The 26,199-nt window shown below is 38.3% G+C and overlaps 1 protein-coding gene across 2 annotated transcripts in view; it reads right to left on the bottom strand.

Moving 5' to 3' along the window:
• The window catches only part of cdhr5 (cadherin related family member 5), a 30,061-nt gene extending 6,972 nt beyond the window's left edge, over window positions 1-23,089 (bottom strand). For both annotated transcript variants that reach the window (XM_031900617.1, XM_031900618.1), the window contains exons 1-12: window positions 22,928-23,089; window positions 17,241-17,410; window positions 15,673-15,723; window positions 15,149-15,241; window positions 13,526-13,618; window positions 12,579-12,686; window positions 9,476-9,643; window positions 8,354-8,444; window positions 6,389-6,486; window positions 4,574-4,780; window positions 3,147-3,263; window positions 2,556-2,622 (exon numbers count right to left, since the gene is read on the bottom strand). In XM_031900617.1, the coding sequence (XP_031756477.1) occupies window positions 2,556-2,622; window positions 3,147-3,263; window positions 4,574-4,780; window positions 6,389-6,486; window positions 8,354-8,444; window positions 9,476-9,643; window positions 12,579-12,686; window positions 13,526-13,618; window positions 15,149-15,241; window positions 15,673-15,723; window positions 17,241-17,410; window positions 22,928-22,988 (1,324 nt within the window). In that variant the 5' untranslated portion in view covers window positions 22,989-23,089. The remainder of the gene's footprint in view (window positions 1-2,555; window positions 2,623-3,146; window positions 3,264-4,573; window positions 4,781-6,388; window positions 6,487-8,353; window positions 8,445-9,475; window positions 9,644-12,578; window positions 12,687-13,525; window positions 13,619-15,148; window positions 15,242-15,672; window positions 15,724-17,240; window positions 17,411-22,927) is intronic.
• Window positions 23,090-26,199: the final 3,110 nt, after the last annotated feature.

The raw sequence follows: 26,199 nt of genomic DNA, 5'->3' as shown, positions 1-26,199 counted from the left end.
GAAATAGAATATATAACTCTTTTTTCAGTACAATTAAATGGCTATATTTATATTGCCTTGCAATTAACAAGCTTCAATATATAATAATTAAAGAATAATTAAAGGATATTTGCAGGGTGCAGAGAAAGAGCCAAGGCTCTTATTTTGGACCTAATAAATCACAATGGAATGGTCATGAGATAAACCACAAGAGTTTTTGTTTGGACGCTTATACTTTGAATGAAATTAAAGGCAGTTCATATATTGAATCTTTTGGTAAAGCCAATTATGAAGTTCTAATGAATATGCAGCGTTTTTTATGGCATACCTAAATAGGAATATGTATTCAGACAGATAGGTCAAAAGCCCTTTAGAATAAGCAGCCTTCAAGGGTTCTTAGCAATTTTAACGAGTTACGAGATTGTGTTGTGTAGGGTATCAGAGAACTCTTCTCCATGTTCTGCCTGTGACATTATCCAGCCTGGTTACAGGTATGGGAATGATCTGTTTGGCTGAGAGGCAGGAGGATCCTGGGAAAAGAGGAGGACCCAGAGAACTTATAAAGGAGACCCTGCTGCAGCATCTATCCAGAGTGAGAAAGCTGCCCAGGAACACAGACTGGATTTCTGCCATAAGCTGTGGTGTGCTCAGCTTGGAGGAAAGGCCATGAGCTCCAGCTGCATAGAAAGAGCCATCCTATTCCCTGCCCAGCTGACTGTGGATCACTTTCCAAGCCTTGTCAGACCCCAGTGAGTGATCCATCAGAGTGTAGAAGTAAATTCATGGCAAAAAATGAATGTTATGGACACAAAATGAATTGTTTTACAAGAAAATTGGTTCTGTAAGCATAAAAATCACTTTGTAGTTTAAAAAATTTTTTTTTCAAAACGAGAAATCCTGTGAACATAAACATTATTTTTGTAATCACAAAAATAATCACGTGATTACAAATACACTACTTTGCACTGCTATTTTTGTAGTCACAATAACTATTGTCAGGCAAAATATAAGTGCATTATTTCATTTGGGATCACAGACTGGATTCCATGAGCACATGATTTAAATTATAGTAACAAAATGAATTTTGTCAGATAAAAATGATTTTGTGAGTACCACATTCTTTTGGATACCAAATTCTATTGAGTTAAAGAACATCACAAAAATGTGAACAGCCTCTTTTCAGTGAACAGCCTCTTTAAATATCTGCCACTTCTATTGTTCAAAGGTTAATAGTGAGAATGCAGCAACCCCTTAATCACTTAGGATTCCTACTCCTTCTTCCAACCTTAGGAATTGACATTGGCTCTTGGCTTACTCTGCATGCACCGTTCTTCTCAGCTTAGGTTACTAAACACACCCTCCAGCCTAGCAGCCAATGAAGAGATAGCACTGACTCTATAGAAACTCTGCTCTAGCTGTGCACTCTGCTGAACATGGGTTTTCTCCTAACTTCCTCTCCTGAGCTCAGTTTAACCATTAAAATGCCCAATCAAAGCAGGACTTTTTATTAGGGATGCACCAAATCCACATTTTTGGATTCGGCCAACCCTTCATAAAGGATTCAGCCGAATACCAAACCAAATCCAAATCCTAATTGATTAAGAACAGTACACGGGGAGCTTTCACATCCAGATTCGCCCCCCATCCAGGCGTGGCTTTAATGCAAGAAAATTGTATAGATAGATGGAGCACACCAGGACTTCTTTTCAGTAAAAAATATTCTTTATTCTTGTATCCACTAAAAACATGTTGATGAACTACTCCTCCAGCTTGACACGTTTCATGGCTTCTCGCCTACGGTTGTAACTTCTGATGAAGTGGGGAGAAGCTATGAAACGCGTCAAGCTGGAGGTGTAGTTCATCAACATGTTTTTAATGGATACAAGAATAAAGAATAGTATTTACTGAAAAGAAGTCCTGGCGGGCTTCATCCATCTATACAATTTTCTTGCACCAAATCCTAATTGGCATATGCTAATTAGATTTTGGAAGGATCATATCTGGGAAAAATTTTCAACTTCCGTGTTTACGTGACAAAAAGTCACATGATTTTTCAGATTCGGTTCGGCCAGAGGCATTGATTTGGCTGAATCCCGAACCGAATCCTGGATTCGGTGCATCCCTACTTTTTTATCAAAGTAAGTTCTGCCTGTGTAAGCCTGCATTCTTCATTGCATGAACCTTACGGCACACATGTACTGTTTGCAGATGTAAATGTCACTGAATATGTGTGAGAGGGAAGCTGGTATTTGTTTTAGGAAGATGGTGCTGGTGAATGAAGGGGATATATACAAATGGTGTGGTTTGGGAGTTGTGCCCACCTTATACACATGATAGGAAAAAGTGGGGTTACCATGTCTAACAGAATTCAAAGAATTCATAATTAACTTTATTAACAAAAATGGTATGAATTTTAAGTTTACAAAATGCATCTTTCTTACAAAGTATCCAGACTATAAATGGCACCTCATATATATGTATAAGTAGTGTATATGTATGCAAGCTTTGTGTAGTGGGTAGAAAGGAGACTTGTTGTTCAGTATTACTTCCCTTTGGAAAGCAAGAAAGAAACATACTTGGGGTGATTTCCACTTCAACATTAGTGATGTCCTCTTCTCTCGTCACGGTGTCAGTTGCCAGTACCTGCGTGAGAAAAAAAGAGTTAATTTATTTTTTGGTTTACCTTGTTGAAATCCAGCGGCCCCAAGTTCCAACTAGAAGACCTGGGCCCAACAGCCATTAGGAAAGTATTTCTAATTGTATTTTGTACCTTGAATTTATGGTAAATGAGCCTTTCTATGGAGAATATGGAACCTACTGTAGTTCCTTTCTTGTGAGCAATGCATAGGTAATGGTAATGTCTCCATTACAGGAGCTGGTACAAGTCGCACAGCGCAGCTTGCACCTTCCAATGGTACAGGTTGGTGTGCTTCAGTTTGTGTGTCCTGGTACCATTGATAAGAGAGGCCTGCAGTGTCTGTGCAGGCTGATTTCATACATAACCATGTTTAAAAAACATCATCTAGTTCTCCAGTTAAATTTTGGCCTTGAACCTAGATTTATATTCCACACTACTACACATCCGAATGTGCCTAAAAGAATTTAGTCTCCACCAGAAAAGAAAATAATGAAACCTTGAACAAATAATAATAACTGATAATACTTACAGTAAATGCTACTTTAGTTGGAGAGTTAAATACAGCATCGTTTTTTATAAATCCATTCCGGGACACTGAGAAATCAGTTGTGCCTTGAATTGTGTATGTGATATATGGATTCATCCGCTGAAATACAAACATTCACATTCAGATCAGTTCTCCTCTTTTGTATGCTTGTTAATTTGACCAGAGCAGTTGCACTTAACTTAAAGGGATACTGTCATGATTTTTATGGTGTATTTTTTATTTATAAATGACACTGTTTACATAGCTCATAATTCACTTTCTTGAACCAACAAATGTATTTTTTTTAGCTGTAATATTGGTGTGTAGGCGCCATCTCAGTGCATTGTGCCTGAGTCTGAGCTTTCAGAGGGAGCCAGCGCTACAGCCAGTGCTTTCAGCTAACCTATTGTTTCTCCTACTCCCATGTAACTGGAGGAGTCCCAAGCCAGACTTGGATTTCTTACTATTGAGTGCTATTCTAAAACCTGCTGGGAACTGCTATCTTGCTCCCTTCCCATTGTTCTGCTGATTGGCTGCTGGGAGGGGGTTATCACTCCAACTTGCAGCTCAGCAGTAAAGTGTGACTGAAGTTTATCAGAGCACAAGTCACATGACTGTGGCACCCTGGGAAATGAAGGATATTGCTAGTCTCATGTGAAATTTCAAAATTAAATATAAAAAATTCTGTTTGTGTTGTTGAATAACAGATTTCAATGCAGGATTCTGCAGGAGAAGCTCTATTAACTGATGGGTTTTGGAAAAAAACATGTTTTCCCATGACATTATCAATTTGAACTGTGCATCAAAATGGACACAACAATATGATGTACGAAATATCACGCAAAAGAGAATTTCAACCTTTGAAGTCATGGTTTTGAGATAAAAAGTGTCCAATAAGGACAAGCCTGCAATATTTGAACATCAAGTGGCCAGTCATGAGAATCTGTTTCCACCTTTTCAAGCTTGTTTAGAGACCCCAGACCAGTGGTCACACATCCAAAGTTGCTATGTTTCCCGTCCAGCCAATCTGTAAGTCCCAGTATTAGGAAGAACTGACTCCCATTACGCATGGCCAGTATTTGCTATTGTTACAATGCCTGTATGTATAAAGTTAGGTCTGGATGGATTTCATCTTCAAATTGTTTTACTCCAAGCAGAGCCTCCTGCAGGCTAGCACTCCACATGGGGCTACCAAATAGCCAATCACAGTCCTTATTTGAAATCCCCAAAGAGCTGTTTTCATGGTTGTGTGGCTCACCAACACTTTTTACTGCTGAGTGTGACTCACGGGTAAAAAAGTTGAGCGTTCCCTGCTCTAAATATAGCTACATAATAACTGTAAGGGAAATATGTAAAAAAAGAAATATTAAAAATGATAAAGCCTGTCTCCCCTGCTGCAAGGAAAACTAGCTGATATACCAGTAACCTACATCTTCAAAATCTTCATCTGCAGCAAACACTTGTAGGAGTCTGTTGGGGCTACTGGAATCGGTAACAGATGTGCCAGTGGCAGACTGAACCTGGATTGTTCCAAAATAATTTTGCTTTTCAAACTTTGGAGGGTGGTGGTTTCTTTCCACAACATCAATTGTCAATGAAGTAGTTGCAAATTTCTGTCCATCATTAACTTGGGCAGCCTGAGTGAGACAGAAGTGGCAAAAGACCAACAAATTACTAAGGAAATGAACATTCCATTGATGAGTTAACCAAGCCCACATACAGGAGAGCTCAGGGTTGGACTGGGCCAGCGGGGCACCGGGAAAAAACACGGTGGGCCCGCTGGCCCAGACCCGATCCCCATGGCGCTCCCCCACCAGAAGATCTCCCTAAGGTAATATTAAAAGCAGGTGAACTCGGAGGAGGGAGTTGTGCGGGCGGCAGGGGCCCCCGGGGTAGGGGTTGTGGGGCCAGGCCAGGGCACCCCTTTAACAGGAGCCCCGTTGGGCCCTGAACCCCCCAGTCCGACCCTGGGAGAGCTACCTTTTACCCTAGTGAGGCTGCAATCTGCTTGTCCAGGCTGTATATTCATTTTGGCAGTGTAATACATAAGAACTTTCTTTTGCTACACAGCATGCACCAATGATAGCCAGCAGGGGACCCCAGAAACTGCTTTTAAGTCTGGATCAAAGTGGCTGGATTAAAGAGGATGTTCATCTTCAGACAACAGTCTGGATTTGAACAGCCCCTGTGGGAAAAAAACATTTTTGCAAATCATCTTTATTATTTTAAATGTTTAGTTTTGAACCTACAGACCATATAAGCTTTGGATCAGCACTGCTAAAATTCTCACTGATCTGCTCTGTGCTCTCTCTGCAGGGGACTTCCCAGACAAGGATTTGGCAGGCAGCAAAATAAAAAAAAAAGTTCACTCTGAACTGGTTCTTGTTCTTCCCTCCCCTTTTTTTCCATATCTTTGATACAATTGGCTAGGAAGTTTTAGCCAATCAGATCAATGAAAAACAACTTCCTGTTAGGGCAGAATGCAAGTGAGTGTGGCCGATCCCCTCCAAAGAGAGAACAGAGAGCAGAGGAGAAAGAGCTTTAGCAGTGCTGATCCTGGTCTGTGGCTTGAAAACTATACATTACAAATATATATTTATATGGTGATTGAATAATACTGCCTTTATATGCTTACAGATTAAGTGACACTTTTACATACTTTTTTTATACTCAGTTGAAGTGGGTTAATTTTGTGCATTGTAGGGACATTGTTTTTATGTATACTTATGTACTGGTTGTCAATTAATTGTAATAGTAAAAGCCTTAATAAGGGATATTTAGTCACACTTTGAAGTTCCAAAGTTGCTAAGTTATCAGTGTATTTGGTGAAGAAGGGTATGAGGCCTTGATTGGCCCATATAGTTATTCTTTGAGTCACACATTTATCAATTCATTTATTTATTCATGTATTCGTGGGCTAATGAATTAGGCTGTTAGTATATTGCTGGAGTGAGAAACTTTGAGATTCTTATTGCCATCTAGAGAGACTTTATTTTTATATCAGTGTTTTATTAAAGCAGAAAAGCAATATATTATCATAAAAAGGGTATGCTCTCTTTTTATAGTCAATAAAATAATAAAGCTGTGGTTTGACATATGCAATGTTCTCCTTGAGAATTTCTCCTTGAGGTTAGGTGGTTTGGTGGCAAGAAGAAATATATTAAGGCCAATAGGTATAAAATATACCCTCTTCCTTTTTGACATAAGCTCAAACTCATGGGCAAGCAGAGAAACTTACTACTTACCATAATCTGCAAAAATATTATCCCCAAAGTATCTGCTGCTTTAGTCATTGTTATATTTCCACTAAATTTATCCACGGCAAATATTCCTGCATCATTCCCTAGGGATACATAAAAAAAATATATAAATATGTTTTCTAAATCAGGGCAACAACAGTCTAACTGCTCTGCTCATTCTTTGTGCTTTTTAATACTTTAAATCTCAGGATTACACAGCTGAAGGTATACGGGCCAAACACAACCTTTCAAGGAAATGATATAGCCCCCCAACCAACCTGAGAATAATATTTTCGTGATGTCATAATTTTGGTTGGATTAAAGCCCTCAAATCTGTGAATATGTCTTTATATACACCACATGGGCAAAAGTATTTGGAAATACCTTCTATTTATTGTAAAGGGATATTTAAGCCACAGCCATCATTGCTGGCACTACATCATATTTTTAACAATGTTGTGCTTTTTACTTTGCGGCAAAAAGTAATGAAGGCCCTTTGTGTTCCTGCCAAACAATACCACGCATGCACATAGTAAGGTCCATACAGAATTGGGTTGCAGAGATGGGAGTGGAGGAACTTGATGGCCCTGCACAGAGCCTGGACATCAGCCCAACTGAACATGCTGCATAAGCTGTGAGATGAACTGGAATATAAACTATGAGCCCGGCCCCCTCACCCAACATCGGTGCACAACCTTACTAATTCTCTTCCCAGTAGAGTAGAGGGAAGCAAAGGGATGAATTAATCAATACCCTTGGTTTGGGAATAAATTGTTGGACAGGTATACTTCCACATAGTTTTGTCCATGTATCATAACACTTTGCTATGAGAAGCTGTTGTCAGAATATTTAGAAAAGAGAAAAAAGCGAACATGTTTAGGTGCTCAATGAGCCCCTAAAACTGTCTCACTGCAACAGTTGTACAATAGCCCACTGTTACTGCGAAAAAGTTTTTAGTATAAAAATAATATTTCCTATTGAGGAATCCTTTACAGAATTTATAAAGTTTTACCTTTCCAAACAGTATTTTAGTGAACACCTGTACCAACTTAGTTATCCAGGTTGATTATTATAGTTTGGATCTCCCACTCAAGGTTTTTGAATGATCACTAAGACTAAAGAAAATGTATCAGAGATGAATTTTAAAACCTTGCTTGCCAGAGAACCACATGTATGGTTACTAGTTAAGTTGGAGCAGGATGACCGCACACTCAACCCATGGACCAGCAACCAGTTTTTGCCCCAAAAATTAGAGTGTGGATACCTTTAGAAAAGATTTGTTTTTAAGGTACCCAATGAAACAATTTTGCTTTAAGAAGAGGCAAGCTGTGTTACCTTCATCAAGTCATGTGTAAAGGCTAGCAACAAGTGTCAATATGTGATTTGGCCAGTTTGGTTATCTTTGGCTCCATTGGCCAATCATTGTTCCATGTGTAAGACCAAAATGATCTATGATTTCAAAAGTAGTCGAGCTGAAAATGCAGCCACATTGTATGTACCCACCCCTACTTAATATATTATTTCTACCAAGTTGGCAGTTGCCCATAGCTGGGGTCAAATTTGTCAGAGATCTGGATATTAAGAGGTCAGATTAAATGATTTGCCGTGAGTCACTAAATTAAGCAGTGTTAGTACTTAATGGTCTGGGCAGCTGAAAATTCTGCACTGTAGAGCTTAGAAGTAGAGGTATGGGATCCATTATCTGGAAACCCATTATCTAGACTCCATATTAACCAAATAATTCTAATTTTTTAAAATATTTTTCTTTTTCTCTGTAATAATAAAACAGTGCATTGTATTTGAACAAACCTATTGGGTTTAATTAATGTTTAAATTATTTGAGGCATGGAGATCCAAAATAACGGAAAGACCCCTTATCCAGAAATTTTTAAAGTCTTTCTCAATTTATACATACATTTAAACATACACAAATATACATAACATGTTAGAAATGATAAACAAACTACTTACCAGCAAGAACTAAATACTCAATGGGAGTATTAATGCCAGTATCTCCATCTATTGCATATAATGGACCTGGTTGCAAAACCAGCGCCCCTGTCTAAATATAAGAAAGATGGTTAGTTGCTAATGCCACATGAACAGGAAGTTGCAATCACAACACTTCAGCCATTTTCTGGACTAGCTAATGTATATGAAAGTTTAATATTAAGTTATTGCAATAAAAATTCGATGATGCAACAAAAGTAAAGCTAATATGTCTAGTGCAAAAAGCTTATTGCATCAAACCCTGTGTTATATAGTATAGCTGTAGTTGAAAGGAGAAAGTCTAATGCTGTTACTGTTTAATAGACTTGTTTTATTTGTGGGACGTCACCAGTGGATTAGAACAAGATAACATTTAACCAGACCCACCCACAATAGTTAATTCCTGGGATGATTAAAGAGTGAAACCTGACGTAAATGATAGCACATCTTATCACAGGATTGTACTAAGACAGGCATTACGATCTAAGGGTTCTGTCACTGCCATAACAACATGAAAACAAAGCAAAATGTTTACTGAGTGGTGAAAATGGTGGGATTTTTTAATTTGGGAATATGGAGCATACCATTGTTTTAGTTTCTCAATTACAACAGGGGAACAAGAAATTGTGTTATGTCAGTCAGACATGGGAGAGTAAAAAGACTGTTTGCCAAGAATTGAAATTTCTAATTAGGGTACACATACACAAGAAATGCTTAGTAATATTGCATGTGATGTGAGGCCTGTGCCATAGGGGCATCCATTTGCATTGCTCAGGTAGTCATATGAATTATTGTGGTCACTACAGTTGTCTCTGTCAATGTACAAAGCCTCTTCCCTACAGTCACTTTATCATTATTCTTACTATTTGGCAACTGATTGTTCCTGGCAATGCAGTGATTGTGGGGTTTATCTTATGTTTTTCTAGGCTTAGCATACCTACTGGATACCATTTAATACTCTATATTTATAACCTACTCATGCTTCTGTCTTGATGCTTCCTACCCACAGTCCTGCCATATACTGAATAGGGGAATTCTGTTACTAGTATTTGGCACAAACATACCAACACGTGTAAATAAGTTCCCTCCACATCTCATACTCACCTCCTTTTCTGATCGATTTACTTTTGTTGTATATCCAACATTGATGCAGATGCCATTAATTATCTGGCATGGCAGAAATTGTGGTGGTTTGTTATCCAGATCCTCTATGTTTATATTTATAGTTGCAGTGGCCGTGTGAGAAGGACTCTCACCCACAGTTGGAGTATCCTACAAAACAGACAAACAGAATAAATTGCCTATCTTACAAAATAACAGACCTTATTCGATTCAGTGAAAAAAAGGTTAATCATGTAAAAACTCATGGATGAGATTCAATTTAAGATGCAATTAAATTCAGAAAAACATATCTCACAGTTTATCTATTGAAGTGTATGGCAAAAGCTGGAACTGAATCTCCTCAAATTGAATTTTGTCCATAAGGATTCCTTATGAAATTGAATCTGGCCTAACGTGCACTGGACATGGGGAGATGAAGTCTTTGGTTAAAACTAGGCAGCATTATCTAATAATGGGCCAGATTCATTTCAGTGAAAAAAAAGGTTTACCACATGGATGAGATTCAATTTGAGATGTAGTTTAATTATCACGTGAAAACGCTATTGAACTCTATGGGAAAAAACTGGAACTGAATTTGGAGAAAAGTTTTTTCTCCTTGAAATGAATTGAATCGCATCCATGATAAACCATGAGATAACTTTTTCTCATTGAACTGAATCTGGCTTAATATACCTGTATCTGTGTCACAAAGTTTAGAAACAAAATAATAGATAATCACATGGGTGTGTAATTTTAAATGAAATCAAACATTCTCCAAGATGGATGGAGGAATTCCAAAAATGAATAAAAAGAAACTACAGTTTTGGGTCACAATAGGAGTTTGCGCTGAAAAGAAAAAAGGCAACCTGAACAAATAAACATTAGGGTGTTAATTAACTTAGAGTTGGCGCTCTCAACAAACCGTTATTATATATTAAAAACACATGTCACTTTATCTCTCCTTCTCTGACCATACTAACACCACTGTCAAAACCTGTCACTTTTTCTTACGCAATATTGCCAAAATCCGTCCCTTTCTTTCTACTGCAACAGCTAGGCTGCTCATGCATGCTCTCATCCTATCCCGACTGGATTACTGTAACCTGCTACTAACCAGCCTCCCTAACTCCCATCTTTCCCCCCTACAGTCTATATTAAATAATGCTAAATACTACTACTGCTGTCTCCCGCCTTAAACCTTTCTGCCTTGCTGCCCCTTACATTTGGAATGCCCTCCCTGATTTCCTCCGGAGAGAATCCTCCCTCAGTCTTTTTAAAACTAAACTTAAAGACTACCTTTTGGAGCACTCACCCAGCACCTGACCAGGGAACTAGCACTTATATTGTAATGTCACCCACTGTGACCTACAGCACTTATATTTGCCTACTTGTGTCTGTAAGTTACCCTCCCATATAGATTGTAAGCTCTACGGGGCAGGGACCTCCATTCTCTTGCGCCTTTGACTGTATCTTGCATTTATTTGTATTTATTGTTATACTTTGTATTTAGCTATTATCTATTATTATTTATCTTAATAACCCCCTGTTTGTATTAATCTATTCTACTGTACAGCGCTGCGTACATAAGTAGCACTTTATAAATAAAGATATACATACATACATACATACTTACTTTATTTTTCATATAACACGTGTATTGAGTTGGTTACGTTCTAGATACAGTATTTATATTAAAAGGATATAGATTCTTCTATTCTCCTACACAATAGAGATACACCTCAGACACAGTGTATTTAACCCTTTAAGTGGGATACCACACAGTACATATATGAATAAATACAAAATGAAATTACCAGGGATATGCGGTTTCTTATTATTCAGACTGTTTTGTTAGCCTCATGTACAACCAATGAGAGCCCCAGTGGGCAGGGCCAGATTTGAGCCCACACCGGACCCCTCACCCACTTCGGTCACATACTGAGCAGTGGGGAGGGGACGACTAAAGTTCCTGCGTGTCCGGTCCCCATTACTCCATATGAGCAAAATCACATTAGGCCCAGGCCTACAAATCCGGGCCTGCCCGTGGGTCTAGTAACTAGATCCCATCGTAAAGCGTTATCTCCATCGTAATTTTATCTGATTTAATCCTATCCATAAAGCAACTAATACCTAGCATATACGTTAGAGTCCAGGTAGATCCGATACCTTGATAAAAGGATGTGATTACTAGACCCACGGGGGCTCTCATTGGTCCGAATAATAAGAAGACTCATATCCATGGTGATTTCAATTTGTATTTATTCATATCTGTACTGTGTGGTATCCCACTTGTTAAATACGCTGTGCCTGAGGTGTATCTCTATTGTGTAGGAGAATAGAAGGGTCTATATCATTGTAATATAAATGCTGTGTCTAGAACCTAACCAACTCAATACACTTGTTACATAAAAATAAAGTGATATGTGTTTTTAATATACACTCACCTAAAGGTTTATTAGGAACACCTGTTCAATCTCTCATTAATGCAATTATCTAATCAACCAATCACATGGCAGTTGCTTCAATGCATTTAGGGGTGTAGTCCTGGTCAAGACAATCTCCTGAACTCCAAACTGAATGTCAGAATTGGAAGGAAAGATGATTTAAACAATTGTAAGCGTGGCATGGTTGTTGGTGCCAGACGGGCCAGTCTGAGTATTTCACAATTTGCACAGTTACTGGGATTTTCACGCACAACCATTTCTAGGGTTTACAAAGAATGGTGTGAAAAGGGAAAAACATCCAGTATGCGGTAGTCCTGTGGGCGAAAATGCCTTGTTGATGCTAGAGGTCAGAGAAGGGTATTAGTATGGTGTTCCTAATAATCCTTTAGGTGAGTGTATAATCCCAGTTTGTGAATTTGTTGAGAGCGCCAACTCTAAACTAATTATATCAGTTTTATACACGGAATAAGGTGGAGGAAGGCTGCTCACGAAAAATCTTTTTTTTTCTTTTTCCCTCTCGTTCACTGTTCACCATACTTAGATTTTACATTATCTATAGACGCAGATTTAGTTATTGCACAAACATTAGGGTGTTGTCAGAGCTGTAGAGGAAAAGGAGTGCTGAGGTTAATGAAAATGAGGGTGCTGGATGCACCACCTACCCGGGCAGTCAGAATAAGCTGCACGTGATTGAACTTCTCATAATCCAGGTTCTGGTTCACCAGAATAACAGGGTTATTGATTGAGGTGAGCCTAAAAAAAGCTGCCTCCTGTAAAATACAATAGATTTGATATATAATATATTATATAATAATAGATTATGAATAAATTTATTTTATACAAAGTACTAAGCTCAGTAAAGTTAATCACATACATTTCTCAAAGTGTTCAAAACATAAGAAATCCAACATTTTGGTCACTTATTGGTGACCTTACAACAGGACATTCCAGTTAGTAAACAAAAAAAAACCATAAAACACCTTTCTATGTAACCTTTCTATAACTGATTTCAACTAATGTCCACTAATTTAACCAGTTTTTCAGTTTCACCATATCTCTAATGTTAAATCTGTTTAGAAACCAAAAAATAACTAACTGCAAATGACACTAAAAGAATGCTACAAGTAGGGTTGGATGTAGGAAATGTCCAATGACAAAGAGGTAGGTAGAAGTGCTAGAGAGACACAGGCAGTAGGCACAATGGGTGCTGTAGGAGCAAGAACACTGCCTGCACCCGGAGAGATGCGCCACTGATAAATGCTGGGTTCAGTATGAAAAAAGGGGGTAACTGTGCCAAATATGCTGGGGCCCCTGTGCCAGGGGAAGTCACAGAAGTCTCTTATGCTTTGGGAATTCCCATTACTGTACTATGCTGGGGATGTCTGGGAGGCAATAAGCCCTTTAATACTAGTGGGGGCATAAGCTTGACCTTTCTTTCTCAGCATCAATGGAAAAAGCACCTCAAACTTTTACACACTACAATTTTATTTTACAGTTGCAAGTGTGGATAAAATTGGTTGACATGGTAAAAAATTGCCATGTGACACATAACAACCCACCACCTGTTTTGAACAAATTCCTACAGACCAGCTTAACGCATAGCTTGTACCTGAACTGGTCCTGTCAGAACGTAAAAGATCCTGTCCAGGTCGAGGTCCTCAGCTTCAATCGCTTCCCCAATTGGAGTGTTCACTTTTGTATCCTTAACGACAGATGTCAGCATTAAGTAAATAATGGCACACAATGTGCAAACTAACTGCATAAGTATTGCCCTAATACCTACAAGAGTAATAACAGCAACAGCAAAAGCATTAGAACTGATTTAGAAGGGAACATAATAACAAATGCAAAGTTTACTCCAGTTGAATAATCCATATATAACAGGTATCATCTAATGGTCAGCTGTGCAATTTCTGTCGCTTTAACTTACAACGCAGGTTTTTTTTCCAAAATGTCAGCATTAATGTGGCCAATGCGTAAAAATGGGAGCAATTGGACATGTGTCTCTATCTACACTGAAAATCTTTTGGGATGTTGTCATTACCATTATCACTCTGGGTAAAAAAATGTGATCTACAGAGGATGGAGTGAATGGATGTCTAACATAAAAGCTAGAGCACTACTTCCTCCTTTGCACCTCTCATGCCTCTAACCTGTATCTCTCTTGCCTATGACCCCTATTTCTTAGCCACATTGGCTATAGAAACTAAATCATTACTGTTGCATTGAGTAGTGTAATGTTTATTATTGTATAACATTGCTTGTGCTTAGGTGCAACTAATGAAACTGCTATGGAGCAATAATCATTATGGTGCTCATTACTTACAGGCAGATTTACTAAAACTCTCATTTCTTTTTTTTTTAAATTCAAATGAACTCACTTTCACGAATTTCTGACATTAGCACTGGAAAAGTCAAGACAAATTTCCGAAACCCCTAAAGTTTTGAAGCAAAAGAAAGATCTTCCATGCAAGGGACATCTGCCATTGACTTCTACATGATCTTGGCAGGAACACATAATTTCAAGCAACTTTGCAATAGACATCAATTAAACAATATGCAGCCTTTTCATGAATTTAATGTAATAATATGGTTTGGAACAGTTCCCTAAGCCCCAACCCCTGTTCCCCTGCTGATCTGGCTCAAAAAAAAGAATGTAACAGTAGTCAACTGTCCTCAGCCTGCCTTCAGCCTGCATCTCCCAAATCCCACAATCCCCCGCACACATGATGTCAATAAGGAAAGGAACATTGCATTGCAATGCATTGTGGGTTTTGTAGTTCCTGCATGCTGTCTGTAAGCTGTGGAGAAGTTGTTACTATTTTTAACCTCAATGTTTTAGTCCCTCCTTCCCTGCCAGGATTGTAAATCATGCAGAAAGGGAAGAACTGTTTTGCAGCTGGATTTAAGCATATAAAATGGTATTTATTCATACTTTCTGAAGGAACATATTACAGTGATAGGTATAATAGGGGGATCTGTGTTGTGTGGGGCTCTTTATCAAATTTTGGTTCAGAAGCCAGAGTTCCCCTTTAAGCCCGTGTTTTGGGTATTCTCTCATTGTTTGTCATTCTTTGTAGTTTTTAAGAGTTTCCTCCCAACATTAGAACTAATTTTGAATGGCTAAACGTGGGTTTAATGTAGACTTCAAAAGGTTATTAGTGCAAGAAAATGTTTGGTTTGCTGTTATGCAGCTATACAGTAAGTCTCTATGTTAAAACTAGATAGTTACCTCTGGGATGGTGAAGGTGTATGTGCTATATTTGAACACCGGAGGGTTGTCATTGACGTTTAGCACTGTGACATAAACCCTTATATTATTTTCCTGAGAAAAGAAGAAATAGTTGGTAAGATAAAACAAGAAGTAACATGTAACTACTGACCATCTTCACCAATAGATATTATTAAAATTACGTTTTCAGCCAAAGTATCATTATATGCAACTGCTGATCCAGGGCTGCCAAAGCATCTTGTTTTCTATGGAGGAGGCTAAAGAATTTGTAGGGTTAAAAATTCATTCAATATTTCAAACTTCTCTACAAATAAAGTAATGTGATTTTTATTACACTGTTTTAGTATAGTTTCCATTTTATCTGTCAGTATTTGCAGATCACTTGTTAGCATTTAACTTCTTTGGCTTCTTTAACTTCATTGGCAAGTTCTGACTGTGCCAAAACAATGCAGCCCTGTAGGGAATGGCATTGTGGGATAGAATGGTTTTCTATTGCACCAGTGTAGTTAGCAAGGGCAACTTACCGTTGTGCCACCCCTTTCACAAAGGAGACTAACATCGTGCGTTGTATTAGTCTGTTTAAAACAAAAAGAAAAGTTATTATCTATTTAACAAGATGACAGAAGGCCACTCCCATGTCTCTCTTTCTTGAACCAGTTAACAGGTTTCGGGGTTTTATGGAAACAGTCCCATGGATTCGTTTTGTAAAAAAGTCCTTTCTGTACTCAGTTCTGTCTCACTATATGAATTTTTATTGAATTTCAGCCAATCACAGGTCTGGTTTGCTGCTTTCCTGTTAGAATGGAGAGCACTTTATTTTAATAGATGCAGGATAGTCCCCTCTCAGCTGTGCCACAGAGCACAAAGAATATATTGGGGGTTCTGGGTGCGTTGGTAGAAGCCATGGAGCTCCGAGGGGACATCTTGTCCTCATACTTTAACAGGGGTGCATTACTTTGCTATAATACACTTCAGTGACATTCTACCCACCAGTTATATTGGTAACATAACTGAGCTCCATTCATAAAGATGCTGTTTCTCATGTGTTTTTGATTAAAAAGGGACCTGTCACCCAGATGTAAACACCTGTATAATAGAGGCTCTTTTCAAATAAAACATGAAACCCATATTTTTTTTATTAAAATATCCATGCCACTTAGAAACTCATTTAGAAATGTCCACAGTCATACTTTGCCTTCCACAACTCTGTGCCTCCGGAGCAGAGGCAGGGCAGGCAGTTATTTTCACTTTTCATTCAGAACTTCCTAGATGCCCCTGCACTCCTCTCAGTCCCCCTTCCTTCTTACGGTCTAATATTGTGTATCCTGTGCATGGGCTTCAGGTACCCCATTCTGGTACATAAACAAGATTTTGGGGTGATTCACAAAATGGGCATGCTTGCTATGATTGTGAATTCCAAGACTGAAGGAAACAAGGTTTATATAATTTTTATAGTGTAAGTAAAGTGTATTTTGCCTGACTAGCACAATAGAAAATAATTACTAAACCCTAAAATGAATGTGGCTAGAAATGTCATATTTTATACACTGAACTTATTGCACCAGCCTAAAGGTTCAGCATCTCGTAATGGTCCAGGCCTTCAGAGTTGTCACAGGAGCTCTGCATCTTGGATTTGTTGGGAGTGTCAGTGACACTGCACATGCCCAGTGGGCTCTGGGCAGCTGCTGAGAAGCTAAGCTTAGGGGTTATCGCAAATTATCAAGCAGAAAATAAGGTTTGTCTGTAATGTAACCTGAAGGTCTGAATATTAAATCCTGATGCTAATTGCACTGGTTTCAGAGTTTCTTGGTACTAATAATTTATATTGTTAACTAATCAGCTTTGTATCATGACATTTATATAAGTGACAGCAGCACAGAGCATGTACAGGGAATCAGCAGAAAAGAAGATGGGGAGCTATTGGGGCATCTTTGGGGGCACAGATCTTCAAAACATAATGTGCAACATTTCTGCCCTCTTTCTATAGTAAAGTTTAGCTTTAGTTCTCCTTTAACCAAACAGTATTATGTTCTAGCTGTGGAGTCCACTTTTGTAACTGTTATTTGTTATCTTTGTTTTCCCCCCAGTTTACCTCATAATCAAGGGATTGCTTCAGTAGCAACTGTGTGCCTTTAATTTCAAACCATTCAATGTTGTCAGAGACAGTCATGCTGTAGCCAGGATCTGTTTGTATAGTTGTCACTACGTAACCTACAGGGTTGTTTTCCGGAATCTCCACCCTGGTGTTGTTAACCTTACATCCTAAAACAAAATAAAAACATTCATTGTATTTTTAAAATCTTGCTCTCGCCATATTATTATGTTGGTATATGCCCAATTACTATGTGTTATTGCACATGTATAGAACAATGCTACTCTGTTCTCCTTCAACACTTCTGATGGGTTAATCAGTTTCTAATAAAGCCCCACTGGGGCAGAGACTGATGTGAATGAAGTATAATATCTGTTTTGGTGCTATATAAATAACTGATAATATACTTATAGTGACTGCGCCTTTTGGTTTCTGGTGTGTCAGATGGAATGCTGCTTGTTGCATTTCATTTGCCTTTGGCAGTTCTGCTGAGTGAAATGAGTACAGGCACAACAGAAATAAATGTATTTTGTTAATGTCTGCACTAAAATGGCCATATGTAACTAAGTAAAGGGTCCACCAGGTACCCAAGTCAAGGGCCCACCACCCAGCCATCACTACACTGAGATCTCCCACTTAGTTTTCATCCCACTGTTCCACTACACTGCCTCATGTCAATCCCGCCACACCTCAAGGGAAATATTAAAGATGGCCATGCATTTCACAGTGGGACGCACTGCCATCTTTAAATTTTCCAGATTGACATCAGATTGTTTGAATCTTTCCATAGTCAGCTGGCTTGCAGGAAGGTGAAAGGGCCCAACAGGATTGGGGCCTCCAGGATTTTTACTGGTATCCATTGGGCAAGTGTATTTAGTGTATTTTTATGTGTGTATTAAGGTTATTCTTATTTTAATGTTTAAAAGGCAATGGTTGAAAAGAAAGTAGTTCAAATAAAGGAAATATATTATTATAGGGATTGATAATCCCAATGAAAAGATCACAAGTGCACCTCTGCCTATTGGCAACTAAGGTAACATGAAAGATTAGTGATATTGCTGGAAAATCTAATTACAAGGGCTGTACTGCATGTAATTTCAATGCAATTGTGACAACGTTTTAGTGCATGTGTCCCTGATCTGAAATCTTATTCTGTGGAGCTGCACCATAGGACAGTTTGCTTATATTTTTCCCATGTGTAAATATATTCTTATTTCTATAGCACTACTTATGCACTTTAAAGCAGACCAATACATTAATAGAACAAATAGGGGTCAATACAATAACAAAGTAAAAATAAATACAAGATACGGTTACATTCAAGAATAACTGTTAAAGAGACAAGGGGAAGGAGGTCCCTGCTCCATAGAGCAGGTACTGATCTAATTGTCTATCTTCAGCCAGATTATATAGCAATCAAGATATTATGCAGATATGTTTATGGAGCTCTTGGGCTGACTGGAACCATAAAGATTCCTTGAAGATCCACAATAAAGAAGAACTGAACTAAAAGAAAACTTAGTCTATGAAAAGGAAGAAAAAAAAATTGGAAGCTGCTGATTCCCTTGGGCTTTGCGTCCAGAGGTCAGTTGTGTCATATTTTATGAGCACATCCAAATAAGACTTTATGGCATGCAATATATGATATGGTTTTTGCTGAATAAAAACACAGTTTATTTCCTTAGTATAGTTGATATAAATAGGCCTTCATAATAAATCAATTTTCTAGCTAATTAAAATCAGTGTAGAAAGGCACAGCTTCAGGCAGAAAGTACAGGGACCAAACAGGGATGGAGTCTAGTATAACACTCAAGCTGGAGAATACAGTAGTTGGTAAACAGTCCTCTCTATGTTTCTTCATGTGCTCTTCGGCACCCTCTGGGTACAACGTAAAATCCCACCATTGCAGTTTTTTTTACTAAAAAGGAACTAGAACCTAAAGATGATTATGGGTAAAAATGCTATAATTAATGTACCAGCCAGGAGGTCCAGCAGACAATTAAAACTAATGATCCAGGCCTTCAAAGTTTTCTACAGGAATGTTCCAACTTTGATCTTGTTAGGAGTGTCAGTGACACTGCACATGCTCAATGTGCTCTGTACAGCTGTTAAGAAGCTAAGCTTAAGGGTCATTGGAAATCATCAACCAAAAATTTGTTGTCATAGCAGCTGATGCTGCAAGGATGAATATTTAATTCTGATGCTGAATATACTGGTTTTTGAGCTGACTTAACGGAATATTATTTATTAATCAGGTTTGTATTGTGACTTTTATATCATATTTATACTGTGTATCAAGGGTCGGACCCTAAGCTCAGGGTAACGACAGCAGCATAGAGTGAATCAGCTGGAAAGAAGATGGGGAGCTACTGGGGGCAGCTTCCAAGGCACAAAGCTTGACTGCTTAAAGGAGACATATTGGATAAATGGGAAAAACGCTTATTTTGTAGGCAATTATGAATAATATCCGGTGCTGGTTTCCCTTTGTGCTAAAAATTAATTCTCTCTGTAAAAATGGCCCCTTTATTGGAGCTCCCTATAGATCCTATCACTTCTCCGTCCAGTGTGAAATGAAGAGTGGGCGTGTCCTAATGGTCCCTGCCAGAAGCACAGTAGCAGGGGGAGAGCCAATCTCAGCTCTGCACTCACACAAGCACAGACAGGCTTCAGTTCCCTATCAGGTCAGCCTAGCTGCTGATTGGTTCCTATCCCACAGTGCAGTGTATGGAGGGCCACCGGCTCCCCAGCTCATCCAGAGAATTCAGCCAGCAGGAAGTGGAACAGATGGGCGGGGCTAGTGGGGTTTTTGTGGAATTTCTCAATAAATCAGTCAGAAACACAACTTTTTAAGCACAATCCTTCTATATCTAGAGGAGTATAATTCAATGATACATTCATAATTTTTATAGGATATGTCTCCTTTAAGGCAGCGGTTCTCCACCTGTGGGTCGGGACCCCTTTTGGGGGTCGAACAACCCTTTCACAGGGCTCAGCTAAGACCATCGGAAAACAAGTATATCCAATGGTCTTAGGAATAATTTTATGGTTGGTGGGTCACCACAACATGAGGAACTGTATTAAAGGGTCGCGGCATTAGGAAGGTTAAGAACCACTGGCTTAAGGACTTTTACATTTGTTAATATTTCACTCCCCTTTAAAACAACAGCAGCTTATAAACATTTTTTCGGTAGGGGTTAAAAAAATGCTTCAAATCCTGTTCAGTATGTTTACCTATGGCTTCAGCAGCGATTCCAAAGAATAATCAATTCATTATAATGGCTGCTACCCCAAAGCAAGATGTTGTGATAAAGGGCTCAGGAGAAATCCAAAACAGGTAATGAGGGCCCTTGTTTATTAGTACAGGTATGGGACCTATTATCTATAATGCTTGGGACCTGGGATCTTTCTGTAATTTGGATCTCTATACCTTTAGCCTACTAAAATCCACTTAAACATTAAATAAACCCAATAGGATTATTTTGTTTCCAATAAGGATTAATTACTGTTTTATTATGACAGAGAAAAAGAAAATTCATTTTAAAAATTTGAGTTATTTCATTAAAATGTAGTCTATGGGAGATGGCCTGACTGTAATTCGGAACTTTCTGGATAACAGGTTTCCAAGTAATGGATCCCATACCTGTGCTTCCAACAACTGGTCACATGGTTCTATTCATTCCTATGGGATATTAGAAGCGTGTTTATCAGTGGGTGAATATAAGAGTTCACCATTTGATAAATACACTTCTAAAAATCCCATAGGAATGAATAGAATATGGGTGAGTTTTTACGTATTAAACTCTAAACTCCCATTTTGATAAATCTGCCCCTTAATCAGCTGAACTTCTGTTCAAACATTGAGACTTTTGATTTGAACTCATTTTCTTTAGATGCTAAAAATTAAACTGTTACAATTAGCCAGAACCAAATTTCTGGAAACCTTTTATCCAGAAAGCTGTGAATTACAGTTAAGGCCATTTCCCATAGATTAAATTATCCATAAAAGGATTTCTGAGTTTTGAATTTATTTTTTCTATAAATATAGCTTCTTATAGACAAAACTATAAAACTTGTGAAGAATTGGTCATTCTATAATATCCTCTTTAATATGAGGACTGAACCCTAAACCCTAAAATGAATATGGTAAAAAATGCCATGTTTTATATACTGAACTTCACCAGCCTAAAGTTTCAGCATCTCAATAGCAACAATGATGCAGGACTTCAAACCTGTCACAGGAGCTCCCCATCTTGGAAAGAGTCAGTGACACTACACATGCTCAGTGGGCTCTGGGCAGCTGCTGAGAAGCTAAGCTTAGGGGTTTTCACAAAATATCAAGCAGAATATGAGCCTGACCTGTCACAGAAGCTGATGCTATAGGGCTGATTATTGTGAGGCCAATTGCATTAGTTTCTGAGCTGCTACGTAGTAATTATTTGTATTAATTACTAATCTGTTTTTGTGACATTTATATATACAGTATACTGTTGGCCCCTAAGCTCAGTAAGTGACAGCAGCACAGAGCAAGTGTAGTGAATCAGCAGAAAAGAAGATGGGGGGCTACTGGGGCATCTTTGGGGGCACAGATCTATGTACAATATTTCTGCCCCACTTCTTTAGTTAGTCTTTAGTTCTACTTTAAGATAAACACAACCTAGGGAACAAATCAATTCTGCATAACATGTTTTGGTTGTGTCTGGTCTCTTTATGCATAACAGAGGGAGGGTTAACCCCCCTGAAACATTGAATTCACTACTCAAGTCAAACTGTGGCTTGAAATAAAGGGCAAGAAGCCTAAATGAAATATGTGGGTGCTGTTCCTATTCTTTCATGTTTATACTACTAGGTGATGTTAAAGGGACAGTAACACCAAAAAATGAAAGTGTATAAAAGTAATTACTATATAATGTAATGCTGCCCTGTACTGGTACAACTGGTGTGTTTTCCTTAGAAAGACTACTATAGTTTATATAATAATGCTTCTGTGTAGCCAAGGGGGCAGCCATTTACAGGAGAAAAGGCACAGGTTACTTAGCAGATAACAGATAAACCCCCATTATATTCTACAAAGATTATCTGTTATCTGCTATGTGCCTTTTCTCCTTTTTCCCAGCTTCAATGGCTGCCCCCGTGTTGACATAGCAGCTCATTTATATAAACTATAGTAGCATTTCTGTTGCAAACTTACCAGTTTTACCAGCGCAGGGCAACTGTACATTATATTTTAATTACTTTAAAACACTTTCATTTTTTGGTGTTACTGTTCCTTTAAGCCAAATATCCAGGGAACATAGTGCACTGTGATAGAATTTACAGCATATTATATATCTCTCCGGGACCTTCCATATGTCACCACATTTAGGAAATAGCCAAAAAACATGATAAATATTAAATGCAATATATTAATAGCACAATTTGGACAGGGACAAGAAGCGGTTTTGGCAGGAATTATGTCATCTTGTTACATTTCAGACAACGTACTTTGGCTATGTGTGCTTTTACCAGCCAAACCTAGGCCTGTTCTTGTACAGTTTATATATGTAGTATTAGTATATAGTATAAATATATCTTCTCCTTAACATCTTTATATATAGAGTCTACCACCTGTCTGGCTTAGGGCAATCAAACAGGCAGCACGTCCCAAGTCTTACATTTGTTTCTCTGTTATAGCCTTCTTTGTTCCTTACCTTGTGCCATGCATCCTATAGGAAGGAAAAGCAGTATAAACAGGGCCAAAATGGACCCCATTTTTAGCTGTCCTGATGCCAAGAGTATCCAAAAGTGTCCTCCTTTTCATTCAGAGATACAGCTAGCTGCCACGGCTTGAGACTGAGTGGGAAGTAATTACCTGTTGCCATACATGGCATTAACCTTTGATTCCATCCCAGTTATTTGTTCACTTATTTATGGCTTTATGGAGTCGATAAGGTTAATGACTCTCTGTTTTTCTTCTCATCAGTGTGCAGATATTCTGCTGTCCTATCCTTAGGGCAATAGAAAGATACTTCTGTAATGTGTCAGGTAAAATGCTGCTTAAAAATAATGAAATGTAATAAAATAAAATGTAAATGTAAAGACGAGCAGATCTAAGAGCCACTCTTTGGCAAGGTCATCAGACAAGCAGATGTTAAAGGGGAAAGGCTAATCACTAGGGGCTGCCAAATGTTGGGCTGCACCGGCCCAGGGTAAATGCAGGCAAGCAATCCTCTTCCTTCTCCTTTCCCAGCGATATGGGGCCCACATATGCACAGTTGAGCGAAAAAGCCTCTACTGCACATGCTTGAAGACCAAATGAGGAAGAGGAGTGCTCGCTCACATACACCACCGCCGGTGCAGTTTTCTCCCAGTGATTGTAACTTTCCTTCTCTTTTAACCCAATTTGATCCCCTACAGGTTGGGCCACATCGAGATGATCCAGTTGTTCAACCCACTGGCCAATGATTGGATCATAATGAGGTACCAAATCCGCCAAACCTGCCCAATAGCTATCTGGCTGAATATCTTTAATGATCGTATATTGGAAAGTTGCTTAGATTTACATTTTTTTTGGCAAATATATGATATAAAAAATATGGCCTTCAGTGTTAGTCATACTTTGGTATGAATCAGTGGAGTAACTATAGATGAAGCAGACGCGGTCGCTGGGGGTCTGCTTCCTCTATAGGTAAGAAGTTAAAAAAATAGTAAAAAAAACCCTCTCCCCAGCCGCTCTTTTACCTGCAGACAGAGAGCGGAGGACCCTGACAGGTGGGGAGCGTGGGTCACAGACAGGAGGGGAGGGAGGCAGGGAATGAGCTGGTGGGGAGCTATAAAAGGTATGCACTGGACCCCTCCAGAGATTTTTTTAGCTGGGGGGGCCCAATGCCAACTTTTTATGCCGCTGACATTAATCTCCTGTGTGGAGAGATTGCCTTTATCATATTAGTTATCTTTTATCATACCTCTTGAACCACCCCCCCCCCACACATAAAATTAGGACATTTTAAGTAATCCCAATTATACCCCCAATCGTCCAGACACCTCACCTACTTCTACTCTCTCACAATAGAGATTGCTAATATCTGCTATATTTTTAGCTATGTTTTGGTATGTGTGTAGTTTCTTTACATTATCAGTATGTGCAAGCAAGTACTGGTATGGGATCTGTTATATGGAAACCCATTATCCAGAAAGCCCAGAATTACAGGAAGGCCATCTTCTATAGACTTCATTATAATCAAATAATTCAATTTTTTCCTTTTCTCTGTAGTAGTAAAATTGTACGTTGTACCAGATTCTAATAAAAATATAATATATATTTACAATGGACCTGTATATTCTATATACGTTGTTGTACCCTCACTTTTCCATCATTCAGAAAATTGTTCTCATCAAGAAAACAGTTTTCCATCTTGTACTAGCCAAGGTGGTGGAACTTACAGGTCTGTATCAACTAGCAGATACCAGCAAGCAATCCTGAGTGACGCAAAGCAGAGTTTCTACATTAATATGAGCAAAGCATGATCTATGAATGATTGCTGCTCTAAAAGTATAAAAGTATATGATAAAGAGGTCAGAACTGTGATGCAAGAAAGAGTCACGAATGAGGAGTGTATTAAACTGTCCTTGAAAATATGTAATTTCCTTAACAGATATAGACGAGTACATTAACGTGTAGCAACCAATCACAATGATCTTATTTGGTCTAGTACAGAAAGGAGAATTAAAGCTAAAATTATAAAGCAAACTTTTAGTATGTTATACAATGGCCAATTCTAAGCAACTTTTCAACTGCTCTTTTTATTTTTATCATTTTTTAACTATTTGCCTTCTTCTTCTTCTGACTTTCCAACTTTTAAATGGTGGTTACAGACTAATGTTCTGAGGCTACCATTTTATTGTTATTATTACTTTTTATTACTTATTTTTCTATTCAGGTCCTCTCTTATTTATATACTAGTATCTCATTCAAACCACTCTCTGGTTGATCCCTAGCAACCAGATAACTGCCGAAGTTCCAAATGGAGAGTTGCTTAACAAAAAGTTAAATAAATAAAAAAGCACAAATAATAAAAAATGAAGACCAATTACATATTTTCTAAAAATATTACTCTCTACATTATACTAAAAGTGAACTCAAACGTGAACAACCCCTTTAAGGTTTGCCGCAGTGAAGCCAATCACCTACTGGGTGTTTGTAAAAAAGGGAAATTTGAAAAATGACATATACAGGTAAAGGACCCGTTATCCAGACCTGGGGTTTTCCGGATAAGGGGTCTTTCTGTAATTTGGATCTTCATACCTTAAGTCTACTAAAAAATCAATAAAACATTAATTTTATCGTTTTGTATCCAATAAGGATTCATTCTACCTTAGTTGGGATCAAATACAAGGTACTGTTTTATTTTTACAGAGAAAAATGAAATTTTACAAATCTGAATTATTTGTTTAAAATGGAGTCAGTGGGCGACAAGCTTTCCGTAATTCAGCGTTTTTTGGATAACGGGTTTCCGATTATCGGATCCTATATCTGTACTGTAAAAAGATAGGGCAGGAATACAGTGCAAGTCTGTTTTGTACATTTATTTGAGATAAGAGACAATTCATTCAGCAGTGTTGTTTTAAGACAAGGATCCTAAGCAGATATCTGAATCACTGCGATAAACAAATGGAACTCAGATCACAAGAGAGACATGAGTCCCAGGAAATATTGGGGGCTGGAATAAAAAATGAGAGGTCTATACATAAGGATACTATCAGCAGTGAGAAGGAAAGCCTGAAAATCATTGGAGAGCTGCCAATACTGCCACAGATTTACTGCTAGCCTGGGCATGGAAATCCTATATACTGGATATACAAGATACAGCTTTATCTTGTTAGTGCATTTTTAATCTATTAATTCACATTAACACTATTCTATTCATGGTTCTTTTCCATTTCTGTCCTTTAATTCTATAGGCCTTAGTAACAATTTGCTACT

The sequence above is a fragment of the Xenopus tropicalis genome, chromosome 4 (genome assembly GCF_000004195.4).
Source record: "Xenopus tropicalis strain Nigerian chromosome 4, UCB_Xtro_10.0, whole genome shotgun sequence".
NCBI lineage: Eukaryota > Metazoa > Chordata > Amphibia > Anura > Pipidae > Xenopus > Xenopus tropicalis.
Note: the sequence above shows the minus strand (reverse complement) of the source record. Positions and strands in the feature narration are given on the sequence as shown.